The sequence below is a fragment of the Petaurus breviceps genome, unplaced genomic scaffold (genome assembly GCF_028583685.1).
Source record: "Petaurus breviceps papuanus isolate PSGF00001 unplaced genomic scaffold, PetGlider_PUasm1.0 551, whole genome shotgun sequence".
NCBI lineage: Eukaryota > Metazoa > Chordata > Mammalia > Diprotodontia > Petauridae > Petaurus > Petaurus breviceps.
Genome location: NW_027186372.1, coordinates 2,853,450 through 2,869,384, shown reverse-complemented (window position 1 = coordinate 2,869,384; position 15,935 = coordinate 2,853,450). Strand labels below are relative to the sequence as shown.

At 43.6% G+C, this 15,935-nt stretch overlaps 1 protein-coding gene across 1 annotated transcript in view; it reads right to left on the bottom strand.

Annotated features, from left to right (window-relative positions):
• ABLIM3 (actin binding LIM protein family member 3) overlaps nt 1-15,935 on the bottom strand; it is a 171,417-nt gene that overhangs the window by 5,820 nt on the left and 149,662 nt on the right. The window contains exons 15-22 of the mRNA XM_069102334.1: nt 15,718-15,837; nt 9,863-9,927; nt 7,638-7,785; nt 4,936-4,965; nt 3,970-4,028; nt 2,760-2,820; nt 1,487-1,494; nt 534-614 (exon numbers count right to left, since the gene is read on the bottom strand). Of these exons, the coding sequence (XP_068958435.1) occupies nt 534-614; nt 1,487-1,494; nt 2,760-2,820; nt 3,970-4,028; nt 4,936-4,965; nt 7,638-7,785; nt 9,863-9,927; nt 15,718-15,837 (572 nt within the window). The remainder of the gene's footprint in view (nt 1-533; nt 615-1,486; nt 1,495-2,759; nt 2,821-3,969; nt 4,029-4,935; nt 4,966-7,637; nt 7,786-9,862; nt 9,928-15,717; nt 15,838-15,935) is intronic.

Sequence of the window (15,935 nt, the reverse complement as noted above, 5' to 3'; positions counted from 1 at the left end):
TCTCCCTCCAACCCACCCCTTCTCCTTCAACGATTTAGTAATTATTGAAGTTTTATTTTTTTCCTTTTTTAGACTGTAAGATCTTTTGTAGCCCCAGTGTTGCCCATGGTATACAGTAGACACTTAACAAAGGTATATCGGAATGAACTGAACATATCCTAATAAAACCATTCACTTGTATAGCATGCTTTCTAACATTATCTCATTTGCTGTGTAAAATGGGCATGTTAAGACACTACACACAGCCCAGGATTGTTATCAGGAGACTAGCATTTGTCATGCCCTTTAAGGTCTATCAAACACTTTCCTTCTAACAGCACCACGATGTAGGCAGCACCAGCATTATGATTTCCAAGTTATAAAGGCAGAAATTGAGGGCCAAGGGCACTGAGGGAGGGGCAGGTCTCCAGCTTTCTCTTGCAGTATTCTTTCCACTACACTACAGACTTCTTGAAAACACAGAGTGGTCATTAGACTTAAGAGATCCCTTTTGGAAGTGACTTGGATTTAGGATGGAATCAACCTCCACTCACTTCTAAACGCGTCCTGTCCACATCTTTGGGTAGCCGGTTTCTCCCCCTGGTGGTCACCAGAAGCAGTTCATACGGATAGATCTGAGAAGGAAGCAAGGAGAGAGGCGGCTTACCGTGGGGGGTTAGACGAGCTCTGCTGTGAGGGAGGATGTATAAGCTCAGAAAAGAATCTCCAGCTTCTGCGGCTGGCTAAGCAGATGGCCCACCCCTCCACCCAGGCTCTGAGCTCAGGGACTTACCTCTGTGCGGAAGTTCAGAGGTCAAATCACACAGACGGAACAAGGTCGACTTAGGAAACCTTGGGGGAACTGGCGTGATTTTGTAGTCCTGTGAGCCCCTGTCCTGCTCCTAGAACTAGGCTGCTCATGGATCTGAATGGCAGCTGTTAGAGTTCAAAGTCTCTGAATTCTAAGTTCAGAGGGCTGACCCTGGAGTCAGAGGATCTGGGTTCAAATTCTACCTCTGGCATTGGTTATTTGTATAACCTCGGGCAAATTACTTTCTCTCTCTGTGACTCAGTTTCTTTCCTCGTCTATAAATGAGGGGAAGGGACTAGATGAGGTTCCTTCTAGCTCAAAGTGAGTGACCTTATGATCTAATATTCTGTGGTTTCCCAGGGAGCCCTGAAGCATCAGTACCAGAATGCCTAGTTTTACTGAATTTAATTTCCTAATTTTACTGAAGAGGGAACTGAGGCCCTCAGAGAGGTGGTCACTTGATGATGAGGGATAAGGTCAGGCTATGAAACCACAGTATGTTGTCTATTCTACTTAATTTCCAAAGACAGGATCCAGGGAACACATGGTAAGTTCTGGGGGTGGGAGATAGAGGTGAAAAGGAAGGCCACCTTTGGAGGGCCAGTATGAATTCCGTATCCACATGCTCTGATGAATTGCTAGCACAGCCGTTCTTTGGGTAAGGAGATAGCCCTGGCAACATGGGCTGGTTCTTACCTTGTACTCTGCAGAGAGAAGAGAGAGAAACAAACAGATCAGTGTACATTACCCAACTCATTCTCACCTTGATGCCTCATCCCTCCCACCTTTGGCATGTCTTTCCCTGGGAAGGCTGTATCTGCTTTTTTAAAGACTTTCCCCTCCCTGTCTTCCACCTCTATTCCCCAGTTCTAAGAGGCATTCAGGAGGTAACCCTTGGTGTGAGGAGCCTCTTTCCATCCTGACACGCCTCATAGGAGGCCGAGGAAGAGCCTGGAGAATACTCTTGGCAGCTAACTCAGTCCCACTGGGCTCCTGGCTTCAGAAGGAAGGGAACACATATGGACTTGGTGCTTCTCTATGGAGGAGAGGTTGGCAGGTGTCTGCAAATGGGAATGCACTGTGCCACATTCACCTCCAGCCAGTAGTCAGTGTCTTTTGTTTGTGGGTTGACTGGAAATCATTCAAAGGGGAAGAGCAGCTAGTGAGGGGCCGGACTGAGGTTGGAGGGGTCTTGGAACAGGGGGTTGACAAGATGACAGCAAATGAGACTCAGATGATTCAGAACTAGAGAGAACCCCAAGGATCATAGGATCAAAGTAATCTGAGCCCAAAAGGGCCCTGAGAGATCACCTAGTTCAGTCTTCAGAGTCCAAAGATTTTAAGTGACTTGCCTAAGGTTGCAGAGATAGTCCCAATTCCCTTATTTTATACATATGGAAACTAAGATGTTAAATGACTTGTCCAAGGTCACAGGGTAAGTACTAAAGCCTCATTTTATAGGGGATAAAATGGAAATCCAAAAACATCAAGGGACTTGGTCAGGGTCACAGGGCAAGTAAAGTGACAGAGCCAGTATTTAAAGTTAGTAAGTGTCAGAGGCAATTTTTAATCTCAGATCTTTCCAACTTGAAGTGGAGAAGTCTATCCACTAGGCCGCCTAGCTCCTGTGTTTACTTTGTATTCATGTTTTTGTGTACAAAGTGTATTCCCAAAGTAGAAGGTAAGATCCTTAAGGGTAGAATCTGGTCCATTTTTGTCTTTGTATTCCCAGGGCCTGAAACTTAGTAGGAACTTAATCCATGCTTGTAGAATAGAATTAAATTGAATTACAAGAAAACAGGAGCTGAGTGATTGGATGGGACTGTGGGGACAGGCCATCTCTCAGACTATTATCCGTGATAAAGGCTGAGTTTCTTCTAGGGAGGTACTATACTCAATGGAAGCAGTGATGGAGCTCAATGAACAGGTGATAAGGGGATCTTCCTTATCAGAATCCAGCTCTGCTCACCTCGCATCCCCCAGTTGACGGCATTCATGCTGTCATAGTGAAAGAGGTCTGCACTGGGTGTCTGTAGAGAAGAGAAAGCACACAGTTGGCTTACTGTGATCAATGACCACCAGCCTCTTCCTGTAGTATCCCATGCCTTCCTCAGTGCATGCAGCACGTGTGTGCAAATACACACACATACACACAGGCTAGTGGGACTTTTGACCCAATTCTGGGAGGTTTCTATGCACAACCATGCATTACCAACCATAGTCTCTCAGCTAGCCCCATGATGACTGAAAGGGGCCTTAGAGGTCACTCAATACGACCTTGGTCTGAGGGGGAATTCTCTCTCTACAATATCTCTGACAAGGGACGGCCTTCTGGTTTCACTTTGAAGACCTCCAGGGGCAGGGTATTCACTGCCTCCTGAGGGAGCCCATAGCCCTTTGGGGCAGTTTGCTAGGGAGTCTTTGCTGACATCAAACCCATGTTTGGCTCTGCCTGTTTCTCCCAGCTTTGTTCCCTAGGGCCAAGTAGAACATGTCTAATCCATTTTCCATATAACTGAGCTTCAGATATTTAAAGATAGCTATCATATTCCCTCTGCCATGTCTTTTCTTCTTCAGGATAAATATCCCCAGTTCCTGTGACCAGTCCTCAAATGGCATGAACAGTGCCTTCTTAAGGTCCAGGGAAATCATGACGAGGGGCTCATCTGCCAACAGTCCCCAGTTCCAACGGACTCTTCCCATATAGCCTGATCTCTCAGCCGGAGGAGATGGCTTCACGATAGGACTCCAGTTCTTTTACCACCCTTGTTTTATGTGCGTGCTCTAACTTGGTACTGTCCTTCCCCCAAAATGGTACCCAGATGTGGACACAGTGCAACACATTGTCTGACCAGGGCAGAAGATAGCAGGATGCTCACATCCCTCGCTCTGGATGGTATGTATCCATGTAGCCTAAGATCCCACTAATTTTTATATCTGCCACGTCATACAATCACTCAATGGTTACCTATATTGTCTCTCTCATTTTATCCTTTATTCCCCCTCTGGGATTCAAGTGGTCTTAACTGTAACACCAAGCCAAAAAAAGATATCTTTGAGGTAAGTCTTCCCCGCCCACTAAGATCCTTGTAGCTTTGCCAACATTTTATTCATAAATATACCCAATCAATAAATCAAATTCAGCCCCTGGAACAGATGTGACCACCCCACATCCTTACCCTGTGAAGTCCATTTCTCCTGTAAGCAGGAAGTGAGGCTGACTTGGAGATGAGGGGATCTGAAAAAAAAACTTCAGGGCCATCACTTGTAGATTCACCCTAAAGGACCCCCCTCTTTCCCCATCTAGGGAAGGCAGTAAGGAGATTCACTCAATTAAAAATCTTCCCCCTATCCTTGAGTGTAGAACTATAAAAAGGCAGGAAAAGGCCTCAAGAATTAGGCTCTCCCTTCATGGTCATAGCATCTCGAGGTGAAAGGGACATTAGCAAACATTTCTTAACTTCCTCCCCTCAACCTCCACTTACAGATGATGAGATGTTGGCTCAGAGGGGAGATAAATTGCTCAATTTCATAAAACCATTTAGAGGCAGAGTTGAGGTCTGAACCTGGGACCTCTAAATAGGGTCATAGGATTTAGAGCTGGAAGGCAGAGATGATTTACATTAGAGATTATCTAGTAAACTCCCCTTATTTTACAGAAGAGGCCCAGGGAGGTGAGTGGCTTGCTTTAAGGCCACACAAATATATCTATAAGTAGCAGAGTTGGGATTCAAGCCCAGGTCCTTTGACTCCAAATCCAGAACTTGCTTCTCCCCACCTTGGCAGGCCCAAGGAAAGTAGGCGACTCCAAGATTCCTGACCTTCTCTCTTTGAAGGGCGTCTGAAGCCCAATCTAAAGGCCACGCATACAGGTTAGCATAGTTGTCCCACCTCATTTATCTTCCTGCTTTGGGCACAGGATTCCCTTCCCCACCTCACCCTATTAGATGTGTAAGAGAACAAGCAGTTACAGTGAATGGTGTCTTTTTAAGGCCCCGGGAAATTATGATAAGGTACCCAAGTGTTGGCAGGACCCAGCTTTGACTCACCCCAATAGGCCAATCTCCTGGTCAAAGGGGGCTAATTAATACTAGGTTGGGGTGGGAAGGTCTTTTGGTAGACCAAGAGGCAGGAACTCTACATACCACTGTCAGCCAGGTAATGGGACCGGGGAGCTGCAATCAGAGAAAGATCAGGTCAGCACAAGGTGGCCTGTAGGGCAAGACCCATCACACTAGCTCACTTAGCTCCTATAGTTATACTGTGTGGCTTCCCTGTGGAGTTATATACTATATGGCGCCTATATTTCTAATGACCAATTTCCAGATACTTTACCTATTGCACAACTGGCCAATGCAAAGTGGATTCATGGGTCTGCATCTAGTGTTGAGTTGCCAACTAGTGATCAAACTACAGAAATAGTTGAGTCTACTCTTAAGTTGATTCCCTTTAGTGTCTACTCTCAGAACCATATGATATTAGGTCACAGATTCTCAGAGTGGGAAGAGACAACACAGAACATAAAATGTTGATATTGGAATGTACCTTAAAATATAGAATGTCAGACATAAAAGGGGTCTTAGAACACAGAATGCCAAAGCTAAAAGGGAATTTAGAGCATAGGATAGGGGTGGGGAACCTGTGGCCTCGAGGCCACATGTAGCCCTCTAGGTCCTCAAGTGTGACTCTTTGACTTTGCTTAATAATTCCCTTAATAAAAGGATTTGTTCTGTAAAACCTGAACTCAGTCAAAAGGCCGTACCCCAGGACCTAGAAGGCCACATGGGGCTTTGAGGCCACAAGTTCCCCCCCACCCCTTGGTATAGGATGTCAGAGTCCAGAGAAGGGCCATTAGAATTTGGAATATGAGAGGTGGGAGGAACCTTAAGACACAGTATGTCTGAGCAGAAGTCCTAAGAATTTAGAACGCAGAATGCCAGTTTTCAGAGAGATTTTAGAGTTTAGTCTAATCTCTTAATATTATAATGGAGGAAAATGAGACCCAAAGCAGGGAAAGGACTTGTTCAATGTCAAATGTGGATTTAGTGGCAAAGCTTGAAATCTAATCCAGGTTCTTTGACCCTTAGCCCTGTGTGCTTTCTATTGCAAGACTTAATCCCTAGGTTACATTTATCCCACTTCAAAAATCCCACCTCTCTTGTTTTTTGGACTTTCTGCCTCTCCCATCTACTCTTTTTGCTGCTTCCATGGAGGCTGAAAGGTTTTTGTCCATTTTGCTAAGATTGTCTTTGCCTTCCCAACAGTCTCTCAGTGTTTACTCACCCTCCCCAATGGGTAAAATAAGAATTCTGTCACATGGGATGGGAGAAAATGACCAAACTCTCCCCCAACAACCTAGCCCACCAGATTCTTCTCAGTAGGGGTCCTCCCAGCTCCCTCTGGAGTGTCTCTAAGACTCAAATAACAAATTGTGTGTAAAGAAGTCCATGCAAAGTTTCATCATATTTCAAAGCTCTGTGATTTCATCAGTGTAAATCTTTCTTTCACTAATGTAGTTCCCAAACCCTTCATACCACAGCAGACTATCATCATTAGTCACTGTGGCCAAAAATATCCATTGCCTTGTGGTCAGTCCCCCGGTTATGGGCCTCGCCAAAGATAGCTACTCTGATCTTCAGCTGACAGACACAGAGATCATTACTGAGCAGCTAGTACCCCACTAAAGTCTTCTCTGAATGCCTTATTCTGCCTTGGAGATACTTAGGGTTCTCTCTGGCAAAAAATGCCAGAAAAACACAAACTCTGACACATTGTAAAAGGCCCTGAAAATAGGCTTATCTATGATTCTATATAATCTAGGTCAGTGATATAATACCCACTTAGGGAATCATTGGATCATAGATTTTAGAATGAGAACCAGAAGGAAGCTTGAGAGTCATCTAGTATAACCTCTTCATTTTACACAAAGGTAAATTGAGACCCAGGGAGTTTAAGTGACATGCTCAAAGTCACACAGGTGGTAAGTGGTAGAAATGGGATTCAAGCCCAGGTACTTGGACTCCACATCCAGCAGTCTTTCCACCAAACCACAATGATTTCTCTTAGAATTAGGTGCTTCTAAAGGCTATCTATTTTAATGTCTTCATTTTGCAAGTGAGGAAACCAAGACACTTATACAGCCAGGTGCTATTTAAGCGGATAGAGTGCTAGATTTGGAGTCAGGAAGACCTGAGTTCAAATCCTGCCTCATATCTCTACCCGCTGTGTGATGGTGGCCAAGTCATTTAGCTTTCTTCAGCCTCAGTTTTGCCATCTATAAAATAGGGATAACAATGGCACCTACTTCACAGGGTTGTTGTGAGATACCATACATAAAGAACTTTGCAAACCTTAAAGTGCTGTTATTATTATTACTATGCAGCTTGCCCATGCTTGTCATACAGGTAGGGAGCCAAACTCAAGTCTCCTGACCCCACATCACTGGGGATGACTTCCTGGCCTGAGGTGCAAGGAGTGAAGGTGTGTAAAACAAATGTGAGGAGCACATAGTCAGGAGGGAGAAGTTGGAGAGGAGCGCTCAAAGACAGAGGCTTCCAAGATCACTTAAGGGAATTTTGGATGGACCGAGGATGAACCTCGTATAGATGTTCAGAAAGAGGGAATGATATTCTTCACTAAGACACATTGGAATCTTGGACTAGGCTCTCGAGATAGAAAAAAAATGACAGGCATAATACTGGACTCTCATAAGTAATTTGCTAGCTCAGGAGCTCGGGGTGTTACTGTATTTCTTTTCCTAGCTCCCAAGTCCCTCCTAACTTTTGAGTGGGCCTTGGGATATCCAAACTCTGAGGGGTTAAGGAAGCATGAAACCCTCAACCCTTACAGCCATTGAGGGAAGTCTCATAGCCAGCAGTGTGCAAGGCTTCTCTGCTGCTGGTAGAGCTCCGGGGAGGGGTCCAGGGATCTGCATAGGAGCTGGAGCGAGCCTTCATCTCCTCCTTCAGAATCAGTCGTCCAATCCCACTTTGGATCTGGAAGGGAGCAAGGGGAGAAGAAGGAAGAGGGAGGAAGATAGTAGAGAGGTAGAAAAGAAGCAGGAGGGGAAGAGAGAAGGGAAGAGAATAGGAAATGAGGAGGGAGAGGGAGAGGAGGAGAGAGGGAGAGAGAGAGACAGAAAGAGAGGTAGGAAAGAGGGAGTAGGAAAGCAGTAGAGAGAGAGGATGGAAGAGAGAGTGGGGAATCAGTAGAGGGGAAAGAGGAGAAGAGAAGAGGCAATAGGGAAGCAAGAGAGAGACAGACAGAATCAAAGGACACAGAAATGTTGAAAAGAGGGAGAGAAGGAGATGAAATAAGCAGGGAGAGAGAAGTGAGGGAGAGGAGGAATAGGAAAGAGAAGAGGGAGGGAGAAAGAGAAAAGAAGGGATAAGAGGGCATATGTTTTACATTGGCATGGTGCATGGATGCCACTTCCTACTTGGGAACTATTGCTGGCTATCTCTTAAATTAACAGATCCAAGAAATGTGATCTGAAACTCACACTCCTGAACCAAAGACTCAAACTAGAATTTACATTTTATTTTGCACAAATTTTCAGGTTGTGTTTCAAAATAAAGACAAATGAATTACCGCAACTGACTACAATATGTCCCTAGTCCTTCCTCCACTTCCCATCTAGAAAGATTATGGCCCTATTGTTTAGGTAGTCATTCCAAGTTACTGAAACCTGTTCCCCACAGGGTTATGCACAGGAAGAAGAGAATGAACCCCAGGCTGGAATCTGTAGCCAGTTTACCTCACAAGGGTCCTGTCAATAAGGGACTTAGGACAAAATAAAATTCAAGTTCTTCTTATTAACATCAATCAATTAATAGTGAAAAATGATGAATTTTGAGTAAAATGACCAAGGTTTTATGGTTCTTATTTTTTACCTAATTGTGGGATCTAGGGCAAATCATTGTCCATCTTGAAGTCTCACTTTTCTCCTCTATAAAATAGGGACAATAACATTTCATACTGTCTACCTTACAGGGATGGACCAAACAACATTTTAAAATGTGAAAAGCTCACTAATGACCACATACAGGTCCTATGTATCAGATTCTCAGGAGTCTAAAGGAAATTCATTCAGCTTGTATCATACGTAGAAACCTGAAGCCTAATGATTTAGCTGTGAATGAAGACTGTGAGCTTAAGATGCAAGATTTTGGACTGACCTGACACAAAGATGATGAAAAATAGGCTTTATTTTAACCAGTGGTATTATGTGGCATGTTATATGGTGGAACTTATTACAGCAAACATTCAGGATTACAAAAGGGGAACATAAGCAGAGAAAGAAAGAAGGTTTTCTCTTATGTGACTGAGGGCATCCAAAAGCTCTACTTCCCAGCTGGCACATCAAGCTTCTTGCTCTCAGAGAGACAAAAGCACCTGGTGGACGGCATCTCTTGTACAGGTTTAGAGAAGTGTACCTGTGCACTTTATAGAAGTGCTTCCCAAGTGGCAGAAGCCCTTGGTGGGTCATGGGGAGCTGGGGCCTTCTCATGGAGTCTCTCACACCCTTGAGTCTTCCCCTCCCACCTGATGACCAGCCAAGCTCCCAAGATCCCCCCAACTCCCAACTTGGAGACCCAAGGGAAGCAGAAGCCAGGGCTGCTCAGAGGCTGTTTGTCTAAGAGAATTTTCCATCTTAGTGAGAGTTTGAAGCTTATGACCCTGTGGTCTAAACTTGAAGGAAGCTTAGGCAGTGATTCGCTCAAGGTCACACAGGTAGTAAGTAGGAGGCCAGGAACCTGAACATAGGAGCTCTGATGCTAATTTCAGTACTGTTTCTACCACACCTGCTGCTTCACAGCTAATGAGGGGACTCTAGCAAAGAATTAGGAACATAGAACTGGTGCAAAAGGATATTGGTCAGACTGGTCTCAACTAATTGGAGAACAAGGAGTGAGGTAAGGTCAGATGTCCAGCTCCATCTCCCCTCAGTTCCTCCAGGGTCTGAGATTCTCTACCTAAGGAAAACATTGGCCTGCAGTCCACGTAGGACCAGTGGAAGCTCCCCACAGCGCTGTCACAGTGTTCACAGCCCAGCAGCAAAGTGCAGCTCACCTTATGCAGACCACGGTCAAAATCATCCTCTTCTCCTCCTGCGGAGAACCTCCGGGCTCGGGGCACTGGCAGGACACAGAGGCAGCTAAGTTCCATGAGTATCTCCACAAGGGAACAAACACTCAGTCTTCCAGCGCCCCCTCCCCTCACCCGACCCTCACACCCCAGTCCAATCAAGGGTTGCCCAACCAAGGCCATTTCCCATCTCCACACTGACAAGGGCCAATATGGGTTCATGATTGAGAGGGATCACCTGAAATGCTTCAAGAGACAATTTCCCCTTTGAGGAAGAAGGGAAAGGGTGGTTCATGAGGCAAAACATTCTGGTCAAGGTCTGTCTGAATGTCACTGGCTTTCCAATGGCTGCTCTCCACTGTACAAACTCTCTGTGCCATCCTGCTTTCATGTGTTTGTTTATGCCGTTCCAGAATGACTATCTTACCTTTCTTTACCTGTTGAATTCCTACCCATCTTTTACAGTCTAACTAACATGCCTTACAGTACTTTAATGACCTCTTCTTGGGTCCTGGTTAAGTACCACAAAATGCATGATGTGTTCTAGAGATAGAGAGACTGGGACATGGAGGTCACTGCCAAAGGAAGAGGTTATACAGGACTAGAGTTTACCTAGGATACAGCTGCATGACAACAGGAAGGAAATCATCAGGTAATTTCCCGTTTAAACTTTTTTTTAACCCTCTAGGTGATAAGCTCAGCTGCTTCTACTTGTTGAAGGAGGGTAAGTGCTAGCAGCTCTCTAAATTTCAGTACCCCAGAGTGCTGGCTAGTGCATTCTGCCTTAGTTATGTCTCTCCTTCCCTATTCCCTTCCCAACGTGCTCCCAATCTCCTTATCCTGCCTTACACCTCACTCTGTATTTTGTGCAACTTCCCTAATGCACATCTCATGAAGAGGCGGCCCTTCTCGGGTTATATATGTATATATACATATACATGTATGTATAGGTGGGTGTATGTATGTATGTATATGTGTATATGTATAGGCATGTATACATAGACAGAGGGCACAGGGTGAGTTGAATATGAAGGGATGACATAAAAAAATAAAATTAAGAGGTGAGAGAAGAATATATTGGGAGAAGGAGAGGGGGAGAGATAGAATGGGGTGGATTATCTCAAGTAAAGGAGGCAGGAGAAGGCTGTTACAATGGAAGGGAAGAGCAGGAAGGTGAAAGGGAAAGAGTCAACCTTACTCACAATGGATTTGGCTTAAGGAGGGAATAACATACACACTCAATTGGGTATCTTACCCTACAGGAAAATAGGGGGTAGGGGATAAGAGGGGGGCTGATAGAAGGGAGGGAAGATTGGGGGAGGGGGTAGTTAGAAGCAAACACTTTTGAAAAGGGACAGGGTCAAAGGATAAAACAGAATAAATGGGGGTGGGATGGAATGGAGGGAAATATACTTAGTCTTTCACAATACGACGACTATGGAAATGTGTTGCATTGCTACACATATATAAGCTATATTGATTGAAGTGCTTGTCACGTCAGTGGGGATGGATGAGGAAGGGAGAAGGAAGAGAATCTGGAACTCAAAGTTTTAAAAACAATTGTTAGAATTTAAAAAAAAATTGTTTTCTACATGCAAAAACCAAAGAGGTCCTTCTCATCACCAACAGAAATCTATCGCATTCCATTTCCAGTTCTCCAGCAGATTGCCCCCACAATCATCCCCACTCTTTCACTCTTCTTTAATCTCTCCCTCGTTACTGGCTGTTTTATAGACATAGAGAAGAGAGTGTCTTCTATCCTCAGAAAACCTTCGCTCGGTTCATCTGACAGCTATCATCCCATATTTCTTCCCCTTTGTGGCTAAATTCCTTTTGAAGCTATCTATAATTGATGCCTCACTTCCTTTTCTCTCGCTTTTTTTCTGTCTATAACCTAGCCTCCTGCCTCATCATTCAACTGAAACTGCTGTCTCCAAAGTGCCTAATGATCTCTTAGTTGTCAGATCTACCAGGTCTTTCTCATCTTCATCCCTCCTGAATTCTCTGCAGCCATCAATGGTGTCAATCACACTCTTCTCCTTGATACTCTTTGCTTTCTAGGTTTCTGTTTGATGTTCAAAGCCCTTCATAACCTGCTCCCCTCCCATACCCCACTCCAACTTTTTTAGTCTTCTTACCCCATACATCCTTACTCTGGCCCCCGTATACTATGCAATCCAGTGACACTGGCTTCCTTGCTCTTCCTCAAGCAAGATACTCCTCACTCTGGATCTATCTTCACTCTCCCATTTATGGCCTAAGAAGAATGCACAAGATTGCAATATGTAAACGGGCATTTTTACCGGTTGTCCCTCATGTCTAGAATGCTCTCTCTCCTCCCTGCCTCCTGACTTCTCTGGCTTCCCTCAAGTCTCAGATAAAATTTTATCTTTTATGAAAAGTCTTTTCTGATCCTCCATAATTCGAATGTCTCCCTTCTTTTAATTATCTTTAATCTGTCTGTGTCTTGTTTGTATATAGTTGTTTGCATGTTGTCTCTCCTATTAGATTTTGAGCTCCTTGAGGAGAGTAGCTTTATAAATGCTTGTTTACTGATCGACTGACTAATGTTATGGGAGAAATATCTCCTCTTTGAGTTCACGTGGTAGATAGCTGCTACCAAATATATTATTTCCTACAATGCAGAAAACGTGGAAGTAAAAATCTAGGTTTTATTATTATGTTCAAGCACAGGTTCAGGTCTCAGAGAAAACCTGAAACACTATGAGAATTCTGAGAAGGCTTTTTACAGGAAAACTGCATCAGAGTGACAGAGAAATAATTCATTTATATACCGAAATCTTGTACACTCTTCTTAAGTCATAAAAGGTAAAGAGAAAATAGATCCATAATCCTATACTTTCTTTAATGTCATAAAAGATGAACAAACTTAGTTAAACGTACTTTCATATGTCCCCTCAGGAAACAAAACTTGTCCAAAAAAACTCTATAAATAAACTAAGTCAGGTTACAGATTAAATTACATTTAGAGGATTCACAAATCAGTTGATCAAGGAGGAAGATTTACATGTCACCAAAGAGTCAGGCATAGTTAAGATTCTTCCTTTTACTTTTTATCTGAGGATGTTTAAGGCTGTAAGTAAATTTTCATATTCTATGAGATAGGTTTTGGTGAGATGAGGTTAATATTAACCAAAAGTTGCAGTAGGAATAAAAGGAAATTTTAGAAATCCTCATGTTTTGTATTATAGTTATCTGTATTTTTGCTTGACCTTCATCCTAGACTATGAGCTTCCTGAGGGTAAGGATCAAATATTATCTAAATTGTATATCCCCCCTGGTATCTAGCCCAGTTCTCTGAATATAGCAATCATTTAAGAATATTTCTTGTTGTTAGACTTCTCCCCTAGCTGCTCTTAGGTGAACTATAGAAAGGATGGGTCTTTGAGCCTTGATTGTGGTGCCTCTGTGTTACTCTTGAATTAATATTCTCCCCTTTGCCCTGGATGAGTCGGTGATAAGCTCCATGGGGACTGAGGAGTCTGGAGCTCCAACCATAGCTACCTCTTATGGGGCTAAAATGGGGAGGGTGATTGAAAAGAAGTGAAATGTCCATCCCTCAGCTCTCACTCTAGCACTTGGAGGGTCTCTGAGAATTGAAATTTGAATTGAATTGAAATTTGAATAGAATTGAAAAACAGAAGAAAGAAATGGAGAGAAATATAGAAGAGATAAAAATGGGTCAATTATACATAGATACGATGAATATTTATTCAGTGCAGCATGTGTTTAGAACACTATGCTGGGCACTAGGGAAAGTACAAAGTTAAGATTAAACAGTCCCTGCCTTCATAGGGTTTACCATCTAACTGGTGGAAGATGGGGTGAGACATAAGTATAATTATAAATGTATGTAAGCCCTGAACATCTGTCGTGCTTTGCTATATTCATTTATTTGATTAGATTTTTGTTTATTTTCTCTGCATCTTTCCCCTCCTTGGATGAGTCCAAGTTTTTATCCCTTCTTGACTGGTCTGTTTTATTAGCCTTCTAATTTGTCTCCCTGACTCCAGTTTCTCCCTTTTTCACTCTGTCCCCCTCTCATGGCATAAATTTACTAATTCATGGCTCTGATAATATCACCTCCCTGCTCAATAACTTTCAGTGGTTTCTGGTTCTCTACCTACTATTGCCTAAACTCCAAATAACCTTAGGGTGGAATCTAAGGCCCTTCATGATCTTATTCTGACTTATTTCCAGATTTAATAGAGTTGGAAAAATTTTAGTATTCATTTGATACACTCCCTTCATTTTATTTGTGTGGCTACTGAGACCCACAGAAGGTCAATAACCCATCTCAGACCACACAGATAATAAGTAGCTGAGCTAGCCTTCCACTATTCCCTTTTTTTTTTTTAAGAAACTGGGGTTAAGTAACTTGCTCAAGGTTACATGGCCAGTTATTTCTGGGTGTGGTGCTAAGTATCTGAGCTCAGATTCGATCCCCAGGTCATCCTGACCCTGGGGCCGGTGCTCTTACTTGCTGTGCTACCTGGCCACCCCATTATTCCCCTTTATACATCACAGGATAACTGACTGTTCCCTCATCTTGTCTTGCCCTCTCCTGTATAGTGTGTATATTAGAATGTTTTGCTTCCCTTATTTCTTTTAGGCCCCAGCTAAAATACCATCTTTGCAAGAAGCCTTTTCTTATCTCCTTTTTGTTAATGCCTTTTATCTATTAATTATTTCCAGTTTATACTGTCTATATCTTGTTTGTATATAATCATTTTCATGGTGTCTTCTCCATTAGACTGTGAGCTCCTTGCCAGCAGGGACGATGGGTTTTTTTGTCTTTCCTTGTATCTCCAGTTCCCGGCACATATTAAGCACTTAATAAATGCTTGTTGACTTGACTTAGAATGCATTCACTCTTCATCTTCACCTGTTGGATTTTTTTCCCCAAGGTCTATTTGAGGCACCACTGTCTTCATGAAGACTTCACTGATCTCTCTAGGCTAAAAGTGATTTCTTCCCCCTCAAATTTCTTGTAGCCCTTTACTGGATCTTTCTTTTGTTCTTATCCCCATTCTTCCTAGGATCATGCCTATTTATGTACAGGTCAGTCTCCCTTAGATTATAACGTGCTGGAGGGCAGGAACTGTGGCAGAGTTTTTTGTTTGTTTCTTTGAATTTTTGCATTCCTGGTTGGGTCCCAGCCCGTAACGTTTGCTTAATAGATAGTTATTGAATTGAATTATCTGATTCCCCAAGAGGAAGGGACCTCTCCCTCACAGAACTTTGTACTCATTCTCTGCTTTGCTTTACTGGTATATATCTTATCTCTTCTCTAAGGCTGTCATCTCCTTAAGGATAGGAACTAAATTTTTGCCAAACTTTATATTGGTTCAGTACAGAGAAACTGCCTCAAAAATCTTTGTTGAAAAGGTTCCTGATCTTGAAGCTTTCCTGATGTCCAAGAGCAGACTGGAACAGTTCCTAGTGTCTTGGATTGAGGGGAGCCTGCTGTGGGCAGATTGGGGTTCTGGTCTCCCCTTCCCTCTCCTCCTTTATGGGCACAGGACCACCTAGCTTGCTGTGCCTGCATCTAAGAAGGCACTGTGTTCTATGAGCAAAGCAGAATTTCAGTAGTTTGAAAGAAATGTGAGAGGCACAAATTTAGGCATCTCCAATCCAATTCCCATGGATTATTTGTGCCCCACCTGTGGAAAAGTCTTCTGAGCTCATGTTGATCTGCTCAGCCACAGCTGGACACACTGCACTTTGACCCTGACATAGTGATGTCACTGTGATCCTCGTTCAGTAAGAAGCACAACAACGCACCTCTCTTCCTCTCCCTTCCGGGTTGAGCCACCTACCTTTGGGGGAGCTGTGGTAGGTCCAGAATTCAGATTCTGAGCCATAGTAGAGGTCTGGGGAGTAGGCTGGCGCATACTTGGAGGACTGGGTGATATCTTCACTGGTTTTGCTTTTTGTTGCTGCCGAGGATTGCCTGTAGAGATGCACACAGGATAGGAAGCTCAGGAGGGGTGTGTGTGTGTGTGTGTGTGTGTGTGTGTGTGTGTGTGTGTGTGTG